Here is a 22,113-nt window from a genome sequence, read left to right on the forward strand (position 1 = left end):
GGGTTCCTTCACCCTCCTTGGGTTTTCTCTTCCCTCCTCCTTCAGAGAAAGCTTATGGCTTGGCTGTCCCTCAGCTGAGGGCTGCTCTTTTACCAGGACTCTTCCAGTGGGTTTTTTCCCTGATGTTTATCCATGATGCCTGGTCTTTAGGTACTTCAGCATACATTTTAAACATGCATAATTTATTAATTTTCCTTTAAAATACTGCTTTTTTGTGTTCAGATAAGTTTGCAAAATCCTTGTATTGGTCCCCTGTTTCATCCTTATCTGAAGATACTCAGTTCCAGTCACTTTTCCTACTTTACAAAGTGATGTGAGTTCTGTAGCCTCATTATGGGTTCATGGGAGATGAATACTAACCTGCCTTGTTTATTTTTAGATCTTGGTTATGGACCCCGGTGCAAGTCCATTGGAAAAGGCATCTGCAACAAAATCACCAGCAGTCCCATGACAGTTCAGCAGCTGGGACCTGTTTCACCTCCTGCTAATCTGGTTTCAGCAGCATGCAACCAGACCAGCCCTAGCTTACAGGGTTTTATGGATGCTTCCAGCCTGAGTGCTTCTCCATCAGATACAAGGTCCTGAGTAACTTTTTTATATTATTTTAATTCTCCTGTAATTTAAATGCAACCTTTCTTTTGATTAAAACGGCCTAAATGATGTTCTATTATGCCATGGGAAATTTAATTCAACACAATTGAATTCACATTAGCTATAATCATACTGTTTGGGTCATTCAAATCATGGGTGAAATTTGGCCACACATTTTCTATGTTCAGTAGGGCTTTTTTGTTAGATAAAGATTTTTATAGTCATTTAACTCTGTCTTTGTACTAAAGACAGGAAATGTTACGGAGGGTGAAAGCAGAAATAGTCCACATGTTACATCTTCAGGGGCAGTGACCTGTTTTAAGCTTACCATAGTGTTATGTTGGTGCCTGTCAAGTAACACTAATATCAGACAAAGTAAACTTAAATGTCTTCTAACGTTGCTCGCTCCTCATCGAATACCTTTGCTTTCAAATTGTTTGTTTACATAATTAAGTTAATCAGATCAATTTTTCCCAGTCTGCACTGAGCCAGCAGTTAACTTTATCTGTGTTAGACTTGTGTCCCTGAAAACTTGTTCATTTTCCTACCTCTGGTGGGTAGTTTAATATAAACTATGGCCTCTCCCTGTAAATGTTGCCTTTTTATATCACTAAACCAGAGATAAATGTTTGTTAATTTAATTTTTAAATGCTTAAATCACTTTTGAGATTATGGCTATGAGTATTGTTGACAAACATGAATGAAGGGAAGACAGGCATTTCACAACCTCCGTGCAAATACATTAAGCACATCCCTGGATATTAGTTAAACATACAGTGAGAAAACATTCTGGTGTGTTATTTCAGAAGCTACTTCCCACTTTTGTAGATGTGAGTCGTGCAACAGTTGCCCTCTGAGTTGAAATGTAACTGTTCTTATTTACAAAAGGCCACAAGAGTCTTTATTCTCCACAACAGTTTACATTTTACTATAGCACTTTATTACAAGCCAAGGAATGTTCTTGAAATAATTAAAGTTGTTATTATGTAACTGGAAGAAAACCTTGCTTTACTATAAGATAGTTTGTGACATGTCTGTCACTTCAGTTGAGAAGACCCAGTCCCTTAGGACAATTTAAGAAAATAATTATGCTTCTTATGTAAACATATCAGAGTAAAACATTCAGTGCTAAGATGATGACAAATGACAAATCCAGGGACATGTCTTTGCGACAGAACAAACCTGGTGATATAAAAATATCATTATGTAATTACTACTTATTTAATAAGTTTTAGGTGCGCCTGTGTGGTTCCAAACACTGTTATTTTTATCTGAATGTGTGGTGGGGTGTACTATGACAGTACTGAGTTATACATTTTTGGTTTTATTTTAAAGAAACATTTACTAAGGGCAAACTGAGGTTGAAACTCTTGCAGAATTGAGGCTCTAGGGTCCCTAGAGTCTCTTTTAATGATTTATCAATGAAGTTGTTATAAAATCAGTTTGTCACACAAAGAATGTCCATTTCAGCAATTTTGCCCTCAAATTGACTATTTTATATGGCAAGACAGGTTTAAAGTCAGATTTTCATTCACAGATTGTGCAAACACTTCCCCCCCCCCAAAAAAAAAAAAAAAAAAAAAATTGCTGCAGCAATAAACTGCATTTGCCTAAACTGATTGCCTAAGATGACTCCATAATCCTTCATGGGCTGAGTGCCTTCTCTGCATTGTATCTCTTGGGCATCATGAACTGTGCTCTGGCAGCTCAATCCAAACCAGATTATTTGCTGAATTGACCCAAATCAAAACAATTTGTCTTGATTTTACTATTGGAAGAAAGAAGAAGGTTGGCAAAAATGGAGTTTTGCTACAGATAGCATCAGATTTTGGTATACAGACCGTGGCGGGTAAAACCTTTCCCTTTTTTTTTTTTTTTTTGAGAGGGAGTTTCCCAAAACCTTTTTCAGATTATTTGGTTGTGCTGCTTGAAACCAGATGTAATACTGCCGTTTACTTTGATGCAAGTAGGAAAAGGACCTAGGAAAGAGCAAACTAGGCTAGTAAAACAGAAGACCATGTAAAAAGATAAGAAGACATAGTTTTCACTCTTCCATGTTATGTTTAAGATTCTGGGTTATACTGGACACTGTGGCCTCTGAACACAGAGTGAGAATAGAAAGTAATTGCAGAAATCTCTTGTAAATGTTCATAAAAGATCTAGTCAAACTCAAGGTGGTTTAGGTTACAATAAACAGACGTCCCAATTAATACCATCTCAGAGGTATACCTAGCCTTTCATTTTCATTTTAGGTATATTTATTTTCCCCCAGAAAACTAGTCACAGCGTAGGCTGGGTTTTAAAGAAATTGTTTTGGGAGCAGGAATCTTTGTTACTTTTGAATTTAGAGGCTTAAGTGAGAACCAGGCTTCTTCAGATTATCTGGCTCTTACTTATTGTATACTTGACATTCTGGGCCAACTTTTTATTTTTTTCTTGTTATGAGACTCTGAAAATGCAGTTTTTCTTCAGCTTCACTGATGGGAATGCCCCTTTGTGTTAGGCATTAGTAGCTTTTTGAATGACATGGTTCTACTATGCGTCTGATTAAAATTCCTGATGTTACAAAAATAGACTTGTTATATTGATGCATGATTTTTTTTCCCTACTTATAAATTTAATCAAGCTGGCATAAACTCCCCTATTTATATTTTCCAGATATAAATATATATGTAGCCTAGCCTGGAAAAATCAAACCTTACTTACTTTCCTTGCTCTGATGAAGACTGTGGATCTGCATTTGGAGTCACAACATGCTAATGTGATTTAACTGGCCTATAATGAACTGTGCTGTAACAAAGCCTGTTGATAACAGACCCAACAGCCTGAATATTTTTTTTTTTCCCACAAATAATTCCTTCAGATCTAAATCTTACACAAGATTGACCTGATATAACAATCTCATTTTTCTTATTTCTCTCAATGCAAATTGTAGTCAGCATGTTAATTGTGCTTTTCATCAGTGCTCTGTTTTGAAAGTGCCATTTAAACCCTGATGGAATAACATAATCTCCATAACAGTACCGTATATTGACATTCAGCCTGGACAGGATGTTTCTTATTCTGATACAGCAAATCAACCATCCGTTAAAAAGCAAGTATCTTGAGCAAAGGACTGTTTACCTATCTATCCCATATGTCACCACAGCAAGGCTGGGTGATATTTAAAGCTACATTTTTGCTGTTTGTGAGCTATCTCAGTGTACAGATGTGGCACCTGCAAACTACATCTTCTCTCCCTTAGCCTATGCCAACCTTCCCAACTAGACAAAAAGGGGCTGAAGGGGCAGCCATGATGCCAATTCTCCTCCTCCAGCTCTTTGGCAATGACTGGGCTGTGTTCTTGCAGCATGATCCAGCCCTTCACTGCAAACTGACTTCTCTTTCTTCATGTTGGTTGACTCTCCAGTGCTGGAAAATGCTGTAATATCAAGTAGTCGGAAAAAAACGATCACTCAGGGAGTGTGGTGGTCATGTGGTGGGCAGAATAAGGTAATACAGACACTGTGATTTTTCAGCTTTAGCCTCTGTGGCTAGAACTGAACATGGAAAGCTATATATGTTTCTCTTGCCTGAATGACTTTACCTAGCGTTTCCATATATTCTTTTAACCTTGCTGATCTAACTGAAAGATAATCCACACATCTCAGAGATGAAAAGTTGATTTACCAAGCAAAATCATGGAAATTTGATAAATATTGCCATATTCACTGGGAATATCTCCAGAGCCATTGTTTAGAATCTGTTCCTCTTGGGTTGACTGATGTAGTTTTAAATCGGATTCAGATCCCCAGTTTTAGCCTACCACTAATTCTTAAATTAAGTAGTTTCATGTATCTCCACCAAAGCTGCAGTCACTGCAGTAGGACTGTGGGGCAGACATACAACACAATTATGACCCTTAACAGATCTGTCCTGTGGATCCCTATTTCCTGAAGCAGTGTCTATAAGAAAATCTTGCACAACTGAGAAGCAACTGCAATATTGCTTACCATAAGTAGGCATCAAAACTTGCTCCCCTATTAAAAAAAAAAGCAGCAAGTAAAATACGTAGAAGTGCCTCCTCAAAGGCGTTTGCTGTAACTGTCTGTATCAAAAAAGAGATGAGATTTGTTTTTAGAATTTTATGATGCATACTCTTTTAGAAATTTGAAGTTTGTAGCACTATAAAACCATGCAGTAAAATAAACATAAATAACTGACTATATGAACTTACCTTTGTAAATAAGAATACATTATTTCTTGCATACATGACAGTTCCTTTGGATTATTGCATGTAAATATTTCATATACTGTTTACTTAGCTTTCAGAAATACTTTTCAACACCCGGTATTTAAAATACCTATTAATACTTATTAGCTGTCTTTTTTTAAGTTAATTTGACCACCTAGGAGGCACTATTGTGTATCTTGTTTTTTATGTGAGAAGCTGAGAAGCAGTGATTGAATTGTCCATCTTAAAAAATGTATTTTAGATTTAGAAGAGAGACTAAATTTCCTATGTACTTGATCCACCATTTAAATTCTATGCTTATTCAAAAGTGTATTGTGAAAATAATAAACCCAGAAATTAATCCCCAAAACATAAGATGCAGAGACTGTGAGATTTCCAGGTTTGTCTAGATCCATACCTGCTTCTTCCTGCTGTTAGACCCCTTAAAAGTAGAAATTAATATACTGATAGCACCATTGGCTGGCAGCAAATCCAACTCTGCCAAGGTGTGAACTGGAAACATAAAGACATAAATCCACTTGGCCTCTACCCAGCATTTGCGCCCAGGAATCAGAGACCCTGATGTCCTTGTATTTCCTTTTTAAACCTTTCTGTAGAAAACAATATTGTTAAGAGCTTATGAATTATTTTTTAAGCTACCTGTAGGATATTTGCGGCATAAACAAGTTTCATAATGTTTCTGTGAAAAACCAACGATAACAGCAAGATTACACTTTTCATGAAAAATTTTGATTGCTGACTTGGAGGCAGATACATCACCAAATCAGAACTAAGTAAACCCCTTCAACCAGTTCTTCTACATTATTCATTTATTTTGTTTGTTTTGTAAAGTTAGATATTATCAGTATTTATAAACTTGAGCTATTTCTGTAGAGAATACTATTTGTATGCATTACAATTGGCAAAGTCATTCAGGTTAAATATTTATTCTTTATTAATCAGTTTTCTTCCCGTTCTTTGCCAGCGAAAAGAATAGTTAACTCAAATCAATAGGAGTTTCATACAAAGCAGGAGCTTCGGCTTCAGAAGCCCAAACCTATTTGCACCAGAGCTGATGAAAAAAATTGCATTGATTTCTGCAGTGATGTATCAAGAACCTTTACAGCAAATTTTTTTCAAAATCTTGGCATTTTAAAGCTGGTTTCCTAAATGACCTTGTTACATATGTATTGCCTGTGTATGTCTGCTGGTACTTTGAGAGTGTTGAATACCTAGAATTAGGGAGAACTTTTCTCACATGTAGCCTTTCTTTAATTTTATTTGTGTGTGAAGACAGAAGAACCACTGTTGAATTGTCTAACTGCTTACTTACTTTATTGTGCCTTTATTCTAGGTCACTCTTGTCAGCCGAGTCTCTGGCCTCTACAACGTTAAGTTTGTCAGAAAGTCAGTCCACTTTGAGTGTTAAGCAAGAGTGGTCGCATGGGTACAAGACGCTTCCTGTTGTTCCTCCTGACCAAGGTTTACAAAATGTCAGTGAGCTGGGTGACTTTCTAAATTTTTCACCTGGAACATCTGTGTCCGGTAACTGCGTCTGTAACTCATTACCGTCCTACTTATATGGCATGGAAAATAAGCATTCCCCTTACTCTAGTCCTTGCCATTCCTCAACCCAGTCTCAACCAGTCCGCTCCAAAAAGAGAACACTCTCTCTATCTCCTCTGTCTGACGGCATTGGTATTGACTTCAATACAATCATCCGTACATCTCCAACCTCTCTGGTGGCCTACATCAACAGCTCCAGGACATCACCAGCAAACGTCTCCCCACAGCCTGAGGTCTACGGACATTTTTTGGGAGTGAGAGGAAGCTGCATACCCCAAAATTGCTCTATTCCAACTGCCCAGAAAGGCCTACTCATGGCTAATGGTAACGCCACCTTCCCAGGGTACATTGAGAATGGGGCTGGTGCATACCAGCGGATGCAGCAGCTGGAGCAAGCTAGCTTGCAGATGGCCGCCACAAGTAACATGGTGATCCAGCAGGGTGTGCCACCCATGGACAATCAGACGGTGGGTGTCCTGAAAAATGAACGGCTGGGTGACTTCTCAGGCCATACGGTCAACATATCTCCTCCACTCCTGCTGCCACCGCCTCCTCCACAAGGGCCACCCCCACCATACCATGCTCACCAGCACCGGCATCCGCACAGCCTCCCCGGTCGCATTCACCCACTGCCTGTGCCACCTCCTGCCCCAGACTCCCTGCTTGACGAAGATGGTGAGCTAGATGATTACAATGACAAGCATGGCTGTCGCTGGCTTGACTGTGGTGCTCTGTATGACCAGCAAGAGGAACTTGTGCGGCACATAGAGAGGATACATATAGACCAGAGGAAGGGAGAAGACTTCACTTGCTTCTGGGCAGGGTGCCCACGAAGGTACAAGCCATTTAATGCCCGTTATAAACTGCTGATTCACATGAGAGTCCACTCAGGAGAGAAGCCGAACAAATGCACAGTAAGTCTGAATTCTGTCTCACCAATAAAATGCTCTCTGTTACTTAGGAAAATATAGAGAAAATGTAATTTTGCCTTTGTTTTTCCTAGTTAATGGTGTGCTTTTTTAACTGGTCTGTGTGAATGAATGTCTGCTCCATCTTTCCACCTCGATAGAAGGGAAAGGTATTCTTTAATTTGATATGTACTGACAAATAGGATTAGACAAAATTTTGTTTTCTAAATTTACAAACTTACTGTAGACTGCAAAAGTGACATGGTAGATCTTCATAAAGCAAAACTTAAGTACTATGAGCACTTAAGTATCTGCATGAAGGATATATGCAGGGAAAGTGTTGCAGAATAAATGACATGATTATGCTGAAATATTCTTGCATCGTGTTACTCCTTTGCGACTTGAGGAATTTTCAGGATCTTGCATAATGTTACTATGAGAAACTGAGAAGACTTGGGTATTTTTTTACGGCAGTTGTTTGTTTCATTACTAAAAAAAAACCCAGACCCACAGCCCTGTTTCCATGAATACAGTAGGAATGAAACACATAACAACTTCTGTTCACAGATTGTAGCAGTGAGCATTCAACCCCCAAAGTCATGTTTTTCTTGCTGTTTTTCTTAGGGTCACTGCGAGTCACTCTCGCACATATGTAATCACATGGGGTAGCAATCTAGCCAGTAAACCCAGTTTATGTTCAGACTCCAGTAAACCATCTATAATCTCTGCAATTCAGGTTCTTGATTGGCCTTATATATAGTCTGTATTTTGATGACGATTAGCTTACCTGTACTAAGTCCTTATTTAAGTCACAGCAGAAAGCGGCCTCACCAGATCCATTTCCAGTCCTCAGCATAACATAACAAAACAATGAATATATAATTTCTAGGAATATCTGCTGATTATTAGTCACTTGAAAAAAGCATATTTGTTTATATGCTGTGAAATATAAATTGGTGCTAGAAGTCTATTTCACTGTGTGCCTAGTTAAATAATTTTCTTACCATGATGTAGATGTTTGTTTGTACAGTAGATAGTGGAAAGTTTTTTCTTTCACTTTTGTTACTTTAAAGGGCCAATCTCCTTCAGGGACAGCAGATATCTTCCCAGGTTTCTCTCTTGAATTTAAAGGACCTGGTAGAGATTGTGTCACAACACTGGAAAGACTCTTTACCCTTCTGTTTTGTCACACCAGAGCCTGAACTCAGGCTCTCTGCTCTCTGAATATTGTTTTCAATATTCTCTTTTCTGCTCTCCGTATATACTGGATCAGAGTTTACCATTAATTTCAGTTCGTCCTCAGGGATTCCTTATCAGCTTTGCGGAGAGAGAGAGAAGGAGAAAAAAGAATTATTAGGAGTCAGGGAAGTAATTTTTCAAGGCAATAGCACATGGGAAAGAAGAGACGGAGACAGACATCAGCAGATGAGTGAGGACAGACAACAGTATGAAGAAAGAGGGCAGGAGTGAGGAAAGAGCACTGAAAAAAGAGTAATGCAAGTAGCCAGGGTCTTTTTAGTAGGAGAATTATGATGAGGGATCCAGTAAGACTTGGGAAAACATTATGTTAGTAGCAGTGTATACTCCCTGCCCTGCCTGCACAGAAAGGATGCTCACAGTGACCTTCTCATGATTATGAGGCCTCTTTGAGGAGTCCTTAGCTTTGAAGGAATCATCATTCATTGATGATAAATATGTTAATGTGTAAGTGAATAAGGTACTTCATATGATAATGTTTTTGAGATTACTAAACTAAAGTGTGTGCCAAGTCATGCTGTGTCACAAAAAAAAAATGAGAGGTGTCTATATTAGCTCCTCAAAGAGTGATTGCTTTCATAAACATGTGTGATGTTTAAGTCTGATTAATTTTACTGAACTTCAGCAAGTATTGCTGGATAGTGCCAAGAAGTTTGCATGTCAGAAGCAGCAGCCACATGCTTATCTTGCTTTCATGTTTAGAAGTGTAATGAAATGTAGAAATATTCAGGGTGACATGATAACCCTCGTAATGTACATGTAAATCTGGAACATAGGCCCCCTTTCTTGGGACAAGCATGCAGAAATGGCATTCTTTAGCAGGGTTTGAGTGAAACAGCTTGCTGCTTTCTTCCCTTACCATTTTACAAATGGTGTGAATTTTGAAAAAATTTATTTGGTTTTCTAATAACAAGGGACCATGGTCTGGAAGTCTCTCAGTGTATTTAGGAAACTGTACTTCAGCCAGACTTCTTACCTTTCTCACCAAGCAGTGAAATTTACAATCATATCAATATAATTTAAGATTTTAAACTGAAATTTTCAGTGAGGTATTAGGGAGATCAGTTTGGCCAAGATGATCGTGAAGCATGATTTCTGTAAATAACAAAAAATTGTGCCAGACAAATCCGAAACTTTTCACCACACCTTTATGAATTTATGCATTTAAGTGATAAATCAAAACAATCTATTCATAATCTTTATTTGTCCACCTAGGATCTTTCTAGAATTTTTTTTCTGGTTCTATATGTAGGATGCCTCCTTCTCTAAACTAATTATGAAGTAAAATTCTACGTCCTCTGCAGTTTGCAGACTAATAAGAGGCAGTCTGGTAGACCAAGCAGGGAAGGGAAAATCCCAAATACACATTTATTATGTGAACCAACCAGATTTACTACAGACAATATAGCAGAAGTAATAGGTCTTTGGGAGGAACTAAATGTAATGTATCAAGACATCCTATAATCAAAGGCAGCCAGTTACACTAGTCACCTTAGTGACATCAGCACTAGTCATTGTGTGAGCATTGTATGTGTTGACGGTTCCTAACATTTTGCAAGAGACAATATTCTCACAAGCGTATATTGCAATGGGTCCTAGTCAGTATGTTTATCATGCAGTACTTGTTTCTGTGCAGCTGAGCATTGAAAATGTATTATTATATACCATGTTGTATATCCCTATGGATTGCTGTGATAGTTCAGCAAGCTTTGTGAGGTTTTATTAATACAAGGCCAGGGTTACTTCTAAGTTATATTACTATAACACTAATAGAGATAATGCATAATCAGATGCACAACTAATTGTAAGCTGAACTTCATAAAGTAATTTTATTCTTCTCTGCTATCGCTCTGTGGTGATGAAATAATATATTTGAAAAGAGACTTGAAGAACAGCTAGGACTGCAGTACTTGATGTGCTTATAGTTAAAATCAGAGCCAAGCAGAATATTCCTTTGACCCCAGCATTTGTTTTGGCACATCTCAACTGGTTTCTATTTATCTATGTAACAAAAATTTGAAGTGATGAACTATAGCTACAAGTGACACTCTAGTCATTAGTTCCTTCTTGTTCTGGATGAGCAGTCTTTGATTCTGGAAGATGAAAGTGGTGTAGCGTGAGTATTAATCAGATAGCAGCACATAAAAACATGTGACGATCATGATAATCAGATCCCAACTTAAAAGTCAAGCATTCTTAAGGTCAAAACTCAGAACGTACTTGTCCCTCTGTACGAAAGTAACTAGGGTGGAGTGGAAAACAGTTGCATACTGGTCCTGATAGATTTATTTCATATTTTTGTTTTTCTGTGTATCAGGCTCTTTTTTTTCAGCTTTAACTGAACTCACTGCCAAAGCTACACGTTCAGATTAGGTCTTCGGAATTTGATCCAATATACTTTCTCTGTGTACTGAAAAATCATGGTATATTTTTCGTTCCTGCCCACTTTTAGTAGACTGGTTCTAAAAAATGCACTTTAATTTTAAAAAGTGTGAATTTCACGGAATCCTGCATTTTATTTTATGTGGAAGCCAAAGTAGATGACTATACTTGGCCTTCCTTTAATACATGGAAATTTGTGAAGTTGAAGAGTACCTGCATACAAGAAACCTCAGCTGAAGCTGACTTGCTTGGAATAGGAATTCATTAAATAGCTATTAAAATGTGTTGGGCTTCCTTACTGTCATTAAAACATCCAACGTACTGCATCAGGAATGGTTCTTTTCAGTGACCTGGTTTAAAGACTAAAAAAAATTATTCATGATGTGGTAATTTGTAGTTAGTGTCTATTCCTAAGCTTCTTTATATAAAGTTAAAGAAGAAGTTGAATGAAAAATTGGTGTTGAAGTACAAGCAGTTAGTACGCCAGTGGTTGAGATAAAATCTGTAACATTTGCCAGCAGTTACCACACAATAGTATCTGAGTTTCCCTCAGATTTCCTCTGGATTGGAAAAAAAGAGAATTCTTGGTAGCTGTGGAGACTCCACAGTAGCAATTGGCAAATGCTGATTTTTTTTGCTCTCTTTGGCTGTACCTTATTTTCTAATCAGTGTTCCTTCTTTTATAGTGAGTATTTCTGTACTTTTTCAAGTTCAGCTGCAATAAGAGGTACTTAATTAGCCTTATTATCCTGCTATGCAAAGAATAAGCTTAATATATTTATCCTGGTGTAAATAGCAACAGCATGTTGCTAGAGATAAATTTCAGGCTCTCTCTTTGCAGCTTCATTCAGGTACATTGGGAATGCTTCCCCTTTTAAAAACTGCAATCTTTTTGCTTTCTGTAAATTCTGAGCTATGCCTCAGCACAATGCCATTAGTATTTTTAAGTACAGGATAGTAATACATTTACTGTTCTTTTTATCACAGCTGCTTGATGTGATTTAAACCAATGAAATTGCTAGTATTCCTGTCAGATTTGAAGTCACATCCGTTTAACATCTGCTAAATATCTGAAATTATCCCACAACACATCAGTCTACTAAGCATGTGAAACAGAAGGTATGGTTAAAAAGAAAGAACATAAAACTTAAAACACTTGTATAATACTTTTTTGAAACACAAGCAAACATCTTTGGGTGAGCATGAGTATTTAGAGAGATGTGTGTGTGCTGTTTGAGGAACATGTACTTGGAAGGTGGTGTTTAAGACGAAATTTGGATTTAAACCAAGAAATGCATTCTGCAAAAATTATTGGAATTTTTTTTCCATCTTCAGGCTTTAGCAGTGTGCTTTCATATAGTGTGTTATATGTGGCATGTACTATGTATTTTATGTACAGCACATGCCACTGTTTCTTAATGGAGAGACCATATCAAAGCCTATGTTGCACTGAAGTCTTGACAAAATAAAAACTATAAAAATTTTTTAATTTGTTTTTGCTTACATACTTGCAGAAGAATTTTTCACTATGCTAAAGTAGCAATTGAGCACCTAGTCGTAAAGAGTGTTAAAAAAATCAGTAATCTAATTGTAAAGTCAGGTTGCTGGGAGTTAGAAAACACCAAGTTTATAGTGGCCATTTTTTCACTAATTCAGTAAATTAATTGAAACAGAAATACCATGGAAAAGGCAGAGATGTATGAGTAATTAGACTATATCATGGTGTAAAGACACAGAAAAGCTGAGTTTTAATTTGCAACTGTAAAGCTAAGACTTCCTAACTCTCACAAGTTGGTGCAATCTTAGTAACCTACTGTTTTTGATGAGGATGTTTTAGCTGTTTAAAGGAAAAACAAATTATGAATTGTGGGTGTGCCTCCATAAACAGCTCAAACTCATGTGATCACATCAGATGGCTTCTAGCCCAAGCTAATAAATCTTACCTCTCAGCAATGGTACTGTGCTCTTTTAATGTTATTCTTTCAGTATGAAATATATAATATGACCATAGTTCAAAATGTAATATGAGTTTTTGCTGTGGCTGCCTAAGAAGCACAACTTCCACTTGAGTTCATTGAGCACCTGAAGGCTTATGGTATCCAAAGTACTGACCTTTAATATCAAAACATCTCTTTAGGCATTAAAAAATGCAAACCAAACTCCCTTCTACGTGCAGATGTAGAACTGATGACAGTGAAAAATGATAACCAGAGAATCATATTTTATGTTACAGAATAAAGTTTATGAACCTTCTGATTTTATTCTTGTTCTTCTAATGAATTTTATTTTCCTGTTAAGTATTTGAAGCAGCTTTTATTGCATTTTGACTTAGATATTTGGAAAATTTAAGACAGATTTTTAATGAAATTTTTCAAACAGGCTTTATTTTAGTTTCACTGTAATCCAGAACATGACTGTGAAGTACCAAAAAAATAACAATGACCTTCCTAATTGCACAAAAACTTGTGTTTGTGTGGAAAGGTTTGGAATTTATTAGCTCTTTGTGCTTGTGGTTAGGCACAAAGATTATATTTTATTTGTTTTCATTTCCCTGTAGCATGATTTTAATGGAACATTTTGGAGATTTTTTTCATTGCTGTACCAAACTATAAATAAATGGTAAACTAAAAAAAATGAAGCACGCTTAAAAATTTCTTCTATTTAAAATGCAGAATCCCAAATCAAACTCTGTATCTGCCAAAATTTCAACTGCAAAAAATTTAGAGGTTGGATTTTTTTGGTGGCTTGATTTGTGTTGGTTTGGGTTTTGTTTGTTTGTTTGGTTTGGTTTTTAATACTAGGGTTTAAAACTAGAAAAATATTGTAATTGAAAAAACTAGAAAATTATTTGAATTCAAAACTGGGGCGCTAATGCTAAGGTTGTGGTTTTGGAGCACATCTATGCGAAGTATTTGGAAACTAGATTATTCTCCAAGCCATAAAATATTTTTAGATAAATTCTGCTCTTTTCTGCCAATTTTACCTTGCTTTTTCATCATTCCTGTTTGGTTGATGGCTGGACCTGTATCAGGAACAGGGTGAGTAAATGATGAAGCTTTCCATTTACTGATAGAAAAGCCTAACAATATCTGATGGGAAAACAGAAAATGCAAGTTAGATACAGTCACAACACAAACCATTCCTACAAAACATGAATCTGTTTTAAAGAAAGGACGAGAGAAGCAGAGGGAACTAGTTAATAGATTATAGTGTGCATTGCAATGTGACTTCTTCAGAAAGGAAATACAGTTTTAAGCAAAGGTAAACACACTGTCGGCTTTTATTCAGGTGATTGACGCTGATTTCCTAAGGATTAGAGGTTTAATTAATGCTTCTGGTGTTCTGTGGAAAACTTCCCAGACATGTAAGTCTGATGGTTTATCTGTGAACACAGGCTTTAAAAACTAATGTTGAGAATTAAGCATCATAGAACAGTCATTGGATTATTTGTACAGAGCAATTAAGAAATGGAAAAATGCCACATTCCTTTTTGTGCACATATGAATGTATGAGTTAAATATATTGCAAACCAAATGCAAATAAATATATTCTGAAGGATTTGGACATGCTAAGGTACTTTTTGACATTTTTTTCAGCATTCCAATTTAGTTTAAGATATTTTTACTGACTTAATGTTTAATGGAATCAAGAGAAGGGACTGGTCCTGTGAATTTTTAAAGAGCAAGTTGCATAGCAATGTTCTCATAGACTTTAGTGACATTCTTCCAGGCCAAATCCTGAAGTCAGTGACACACAGCTCAGTGATTCCATTGACCTCAATGGTATGTTTTGAACGCAGGTTTATACACATACTTACATAGAATCATAGAATCTTTTAGGTTGGAAAATGCCCTTATGATCATCAAGTCCAACCATTAACCTAGCACTGCCAAGTCCAACCACTAAACCATGTTCCTAAGCACCACGTCCACACCTCTTTTAAATACCTCCAGGGATGGTGACTCAACTGCTTCCCCGGGCAGCCTGTTCCAGCACTTGACAACCCTTTCGGTGAAGATAATTTTCCTAACATCCAATCTAAACCTCCCCTGGCACAACCTGAGGCCATTTCTTCTTGTTCTATTGTTTGTCACTTGGGAGAAGAGACCAACACCCACCTGGCTACAACCTCCTCTCAAGTAGTTGTAGAGAATGAGAAGGTCTCCCCTCAGTCTCAGGCACAGTAGCCCAAACCCCAAGAAAGCCAAGAATCAGTTTGATTCACTCTGATCCCTGGTAGCTGAGGTGGTATTCAGCAGATGCTAAAAGCTTTTGTACTTTTGCAGATAATTACTTGCAGGGTAGGTTTCCAAAGTACTTGGACAAGTAAAGATTAAGCACTGTTCAGAACATGATTATAGTGAACTCTCCCTATAAATGGTTTAAATAGGCTTCTTGAACAAGGATATTGCCAATACAGCCAGTGGAGCGGAGTCCTCTGTTAGAGAAAGGCAATTGCTGTTGATCTTGTGTTAACAGAGCTTGAATAACTTCTGAACAAACATTTCTGAACAAGGCTGTGTGGAAACAGGGAGATCTTTTTAGAGGTAGTAATTGTGAAAGTACAGTCTGTGTCTGTGTAGAGTGCTGAACTAACTGGGAAAAGGAAATTCAGAAAGAGGAGCTAGTGAGGGTGCTGTGACTGTTTTGTCTAGAACTGCCGTGGGACTTGGTTAGCTCATTCAACACATCTGGGTTTGCTAAACATTAGTACAGCTACATGGCGATTTTTTTATGTCACCTTTATCTACTGAGAGTGCTTGTTTTTCCTATCTGTTAAACACTATTTTGATTTAGGATTGATACTTTCTTGCCATCATTTTTAGAGATACATATCAACTCTATTCCATGAGTACTCAGCTCTTGAGAATTAACAAACATCATTACAAAGTTCAAGATCACAAGTGAATTGTGTTAGAGAGATGTCACTGTGGTAAGAAACTCTTTTTTAAGAGCTGTCTCTGCATGAAATGTTGAAATGTAATGTTCCTCATCTGTCCATGATGCAGTGTGCTTGATACAAAGAGTTGTTATAAATAATTCCCCTCTCTCTCTTTTCTCCCTCTTTGAATGCTTTCTATTGGTCATCAACTGGCAGAAGCTCAAGGAAAAGATGACAGCGTGCTTTTATGGGTACTCTTGGTACATTTCTATAAATACATTCAAACAAAACTAAATTGCTTTGGCTCTTTACTATATTCTTTACTGTTTAACACTTGCAGAATTGCCTCCAATGTTAATCAGATGTAAACATCAAGCAATGCCACTGTTCTTCTTCAAGGTCTGTCATACTGCTGATGGATGTATTTTCCTAGTAAAATTTAGATTTCTGTTTTAAGAAATTACAGCTATGCAAACAAGCTTATCTGGGCCAACAATAAAAAATCATTGATTCTAATTAGGAGTCGTCACATAAGAGAAAAATACAAAGCTTCTTTTGTTCCACGAAAAGCCTGCTTTGCCTGCTTGCAAAAATGCATGGATTTCTGTCCAGTGGCTTTACATAATTGGTATGACAAAGTTTCAGTCCTGTGATCTTACAGTTTCCAAGTGATTCAGACACACTTGTCGAACTTTGTTTAAAGTATTTGATGGTAATCTGTTACAGAAGTTGTAGATGGCATGAACATGAGGTCTGCTTTGTTTGTTTAAAGGAGTGGGCTATACATAAACTGAATTAAGGTATATTTATGTTGAGACTGCTGAGATAATTGAGAGTCCTTTTTAAAAATGAGCCACTGTTGAGAAACAAGGCTGCTCAGCTCTGACTGACTCACAAGGACTCTTGGCTTTTGAATGCCTGGACAAATGTGGTCTGAATCCATTGTAAATTAACAATATGTGAGCTACTAAGTTTTGACACTGATTTTATGTCTGCACCAGTGAAGCAGGTCCATTATCGCATAACTTGTCAAGGAAAGAGACATACAGATTGAGCATATACTGTAGAAATCATTATAATTGATAGCTCTGCAGGCAGAGTGATTGAAAATATACAACACATCACCAGTTAAACTCAGACTGTTAAACTCAGTTAAAATGAATCTCTGTGAAGCCTGGGTTGGGAACATGGCATTTCAGTGAATTAATGGAGAGTTTGGTTCCAAATTAAAAACAAGCCATCTGCAAGATTGTTGATCTGCTTTAATTGTGATAAGGTTCTCAGAAGTCTGTCATGCTTATTTGTGAGAGCTGACATTTCCTCTGAAGGCAGAGGTCTGCTACTTCTGCTTCTGGCTGTCAAGAGTTGCTGAAGGGCCACTGAACGCTACATTAATCTTGAATACTGAGTCTGAATCATCACACATCTTGAAAAATGGTGATGGCCCATTTGGAAATTCATCTTCTCCCCTCATCCTTCAGCCACCCACAGTGAAAATCTTTGGAGTTAATTTTGTCATTTCTTTTACACTTATCAGTGCAAGATGCATAGTGGTCATATGTTGCAGATAGTCTTTGCAAGGCTTAGAAAACAGCAAAAATGAACTCATGATAGCAGGTTCTGTTTACTTACTGTAGTTCTTATACTTCTTTCATCATACTAGTATCTGGGTACTTTATTTTTTTTCATTATGTAAGAAGAGAGGGCTCACTGAATCCATCACCATGGGCTTTTGCAGATGAACTAAGGCTAAAATCATAGAATCATAGAATATCCTGAGTTGGAAGGGACCCATAAGGATCATCGAGTCCAACTCCTGGCTCCACACAGGACCAGCTGAATCAGAGCACATGACTGAGAGCGTTGTCCAGACGTTTCTTGAACTCAGTCAAGCTCGGTGCTGTGACCACTTCCCTGGGGAGCCTGTTCCAGTGCCTGACCACCATCTCAGTGAAGAACCTTTTCCTGGTATCCAACCTAAACCTCCCCTGTTTCAGCTTCATTCTGTTCCCTCGGGTTCTGTCACTGGTCACCAGAGGGAGGAGATCAGCACCTGCCCCTTCACTCCCCCTCGTGAGGAAGCTGCAGGCCGCGATGAGGTCTCCCTTTAGTCTCCTCTTCTCTAGGCTGAACAACCCAAGGGACTTCAGCCTCTCCTCATACATCTTCCCCTCTGGACCCTTCACCATCTCCTTTGGATACTCTCCAATAGTTTTATGTCCTTTTTGTACTCTGGCGTCCAAAACTGCACGCAGTACTCGAGGTGAGGCCGCACCAGTGGCAGTGTAGAGTGGGACAATCACTTCCCTAGACCAGCTAGCAATGCCGTGCTTGATGCACCCCAGGATATGGTTGGCCTTCCTGGCAGGCTGGGCACATTGTTGACTCATGTTCAACTTGCTGCTGACCAAGACCCCCAAGTCCCTTTCAGCATGGCTGGTCTCCAGCGTCTCATCATGCAATCTGTACGTATAGCCAGGGTTGCCCCTTCCCAGGTGCAGAATCCGGCACTTGCCCTTGTTAAACCTCATGCAGTTGGTGATTGCCCAGTTCTCCAGTCTTTCCAGATCTCTCTGCAAGGCCTCTCCCCCCCTTGATGGAATCAACAGCTCCTCCCAGTTTGGTGTCATCCGCAAACTTGCTCACACCTTCTAGTCCTCCAACCAAGTAATTTATGAAAACATTAGAAAGAACTGGCCCTAAAATGGAGCCCTAGGGAACCCCACTAGTGACTGGCCACCAGCCTGATGTAACCCCATTTACCATAACTCTTTGGGCCCGACCCATCAGCCGGTTGCTCACCCATCACACTATGTTTTTGTCAAACCGTATGCTGGACATTTTGTCCAGAAGGATACTGTGAGAGACAGTATTGAAAGTTTTACTGAAATCTAAAAAAATGACATCAACTGGCTTCTAGTTTATGCTGTATGTTGTTGGTGTGACAGACCCTCCGTTACCATCAAGCAAAAATACCTGTTCGGCAAGGAAAAAGTACACCTGGCCACTCTGAACCTGAGGGAGGCAGAGAAGACTAAAGTGAGCTGAATAAGGAGAATTCTTGATTGCTTATAGGAAGGAGGACTATGTACATCCAGCCCCTGGAGGCTTCCATGACTATGAAATTCTGATACAATTTTAGCTCAAAGATGTTAGGAGTTTTCAAAGAGGAACAAAAGATGGGAATGAAGTGCTTTGGTAAGGATGAGTAACTATGAGAAGTTGTTGCAGTAAAAATGCAGTCTTTATAAAGGAAAGAGAGTGAGACAAAACTATGCTTTATTTATATACCCAGAAAATGAGGAAAGCTAGTAGGTTATCTGTCTCTCAGCCCTTATCTGGAGAGAACTGGTTTTTTCTCAACAGTATACAATATAACTGACAAGCACGAGGCCTTTAATGGCTCAGAGGACACAAGACAATGTTGGAGCAGGGTGAGGCAGCTCCACATTCCCTTTTAGATATAATGAGGGAATCATGTCTCAGGTGTGGATACAGAGTATGTCTGGATGTGAATGGATGTAGAACATTTCTATAACATACTATGCTGTTTGTAGAGACTGGAAGCATGCTGTGGTGCATCTTCTTAGACAACCTACTGCCTCCATGGAGTGTTTCTTGCTGCTGCTGCTTGTTTCTCTAGAGGTTGGAGAGGAAGAGCATGGGTGTGCAGTATGACTCTGACATGCTGTCACAAGGAAGACAAGAAAATTAGGCTAGCAGGTTTTACATCATATGTGGTGAGGACAGTACACCAGATTTGGCTATTCTTGTCTTATGCATACCTGCAATTTGCATTCCTCGCCCCCCCCCCCCCCCATTTTCAACTTTTATGGACAGGATTACGTCAATTCTGTATTAGTTACAAACAGTCTTTGTGAAATTCTGTGCAGTGGGAGCAGTGTGCAACACTAATCATGGTATTTGGATCTATTCTGGCATGTATCCAGCAAGGTCAGAGTTTAGGCAGAGTCAGCTCACTTCTGTCTGGTTAAGACCATATAAGTACAATCCTAGTGGTCCTGAGAGCCTCCTTCTAGAGTGACACTGCGGAAAATGTGAGAACTGTTCTGTTGGTGTTTTACAATCGGACTCATTACTTTTGGTTTGGTATATATACCCTGTGGTGCTATGCATTCCATGAGTTTTCATTTTTCTTGAAAGACTTTTTTTTTTTTTTAAATGACTACTTCTTTAAATTCCTTTGTATGGTAAGAGTAAGCTGAATTAAATAGCTTGAACTCTTCCAATTTTTGAATGATACTTGAGGTTCTTTGCATTAACTCATTCAGTATTTTGGCTTGCTTGATCAGTAGACTTTCCAGAAACTGCATGTTTTTCTTTCTGAAGTTAAAAGTTTAGACAAGATGCAGTTTCTCTTAATGAACCATGCACCTAATTTACTAACAGATAGGCTTTTCTTTTTAAGTTTATTAAAATCTTTACAAAGAAAAATGTTTTGACTTGAGTCCCAGAAAAATAATTGTCTGTTCTATAAATTTACAGTAATTTAATTTTTTCAAGGTCATGATCTGATAAAAGATTATGTCATTGCCATAACACCCTCCTCCCCAAACAGTCACCACTTCAAAAACACATGCAGATAAAGAAAATAATTTAAATGTGTTACTTGAAGTTGCACAGGAAGTTGTGAAGTATTTGACCTGTGTAGAAAAGACACATATGTTTTTGGAAAGCTAAAACAGTAAATGAAATACATCTGTCCCTGGTAAGGAGGAGGCACAGTGTGTTGTATTTATTGACTTATTTGCTTGCTTCATTTATTTATTTTCTTTGAGTATTTTCATCTGTATTAGCCTGTGGGATAAGATAAAATGCTCTGTTCTGAGGTTCTGTCTCTTGGTTCTGGTCATACCAGAGTTGGTAGCAATGTTTGGTCATCTAAGTGTCTTTGAGTTGTTGATATGAAGAACTGATGGACAGCTTCTCAAGTTAGGAAAAAATACTGTAGTTTTCTTCATTTGCTGATATTACTATATACAAGATTTTGTAGTGTCAGAAGACAAGCTAATCTACAGATATAGGCATTAAATTTCAAATGATTGTATTACCAGAGTTTTGCATGTTACTGGCCACCTGCAAAGCTGTGGTAAATCATAATTTCTTAGTCCACTACAGCTCCTGAGGTCAGACATGCATTTTATTTTGCATTTGAAATAGACTGGTTATATACATATGGTATACTACACCTCAACTAACAGGTAGTAACTTGTGAAGTGTTAGTATCCTGATAGCTTGCAAGTGTGCCTGTTGACTGCATATGAGAAGGAACTGTCAGAATTGTAAGACATCCTGGGTGGTTTTCAATAACCCTGATTTTTAAAATGTTTGGCAATTTTTCTAGATTAGCCCCATTTTTGGACAGGAAAATTCTGGAGCATATTGTAATTGCTCAGGAAAAAAAAAAAACTGTTAAAAATTGGAAGTATTTTTTCCTAGTTAATCATGACCTTGTAAAATGCACTTGAATCTATTAAATTCATACATTGGTTTCCATGGTGCAAAAACTGAGCCTTGCTATATATCAACTGTTGATCATGGGTAGGGGCTTTGCATCTGAGGTGAGAAATGAGGTGGAAGGTTAGGGAAGCAGCAAAGAGCATGATCACTGTCCTTACAACAAAGATACCCAGAGTGTTTCTGCTGTATTTTCTGTAGAGCTTTGAGCACTTCACAGTGAAATATCTGAACATCCTTGAACATGGTTTCCTGGGGAAAATGTCATAAGCACTTGGAACAACTTACTGGTGGTATTGAGGAGGTCAGGTCGATTTTATCATGCCATTGTTTCATTATTCAAGAAAAGTTAATGAGATGCATCCTGACAAGCATGCAGGTTTATTGTACATGGCCCATACACTTATCTCACAGGGGATCCGTCCCAGGAAATGTGAAGTTTGGCCTCATGACTTTCCATACAAGTGCCTGTGTTAGAATCTGGAGCTAGTTATGAATCACATTCTGATGTACAGAGGCTGTTTAAAACTTGTTTCACTTAGTTTTGCTTCATAAGGTGTATGTAAACAGAAACTTTAATTTTTGAAATCTGCAATTTCAGAAAGCTCAGTTTTTGTTTGTTATAAATATCTATTCATAAAATATCTCTTGTGTAAACGCACTGACTCCATTTGCTGCCTGTTACAACAGCAAACAAAGTATCTCGATCTTGGCTACTCGACAAGTATATGGTCTTCATGGTTTGTGGTAATAAAAATATGTTAGCCTTAGTGTGGATGTCCTTTGGTTTAAGTGGTGATGTTTCAGAATACTCACATGTTGGGGAGGATCACAAG

The 22,113-nt window shown here is 38.0% G+C and overlaps 1 protein-coding gene across 2 annotated transcripts in view; it reads left to right on the forward strand.

The window, feature by feature from the left end:
- The window catches only part of GLIS3 (GLIS family zinc finger 3), a 188,432-nt gene that overhangs the window by 48,165 nt on the left and 118,154 nt on the right, over positions 1 to 22,113 (forward strand). For both annotated transcript variants that reach the window (XM_075741031.1, XM_075741030.1), the window contains exons 2-3: positions 380 to 578; positions 6,159 to 7,284. In XM_075741031.1, the coding sequence (XP_075597146.1) occupies positions 448 to 578; positions 6,159 to 7,284 (1,257 nt within the window). In that variant the 5' untranslated portion in view covers positions 380 to 447. The remainder of the gene's footprint in view (positions 1 to 379; positions 579 to 6,158; positions 7,285 to 22,113) is intronic.

Source organism: Balearica regulorum, chromosome Z, assembly GCF_011004875.1.
Source record: "Balearica regulorum gibbericeps isolate bBalReg1 chromosome Z, bBalReg1.pri, whole genome shotgun sequence".
Lineage (NCBI taxonomy): Eukaryota > Metazoa > Chordata > Aves > Gruiformes > Gruidae > Balearica > Balearica regulorum.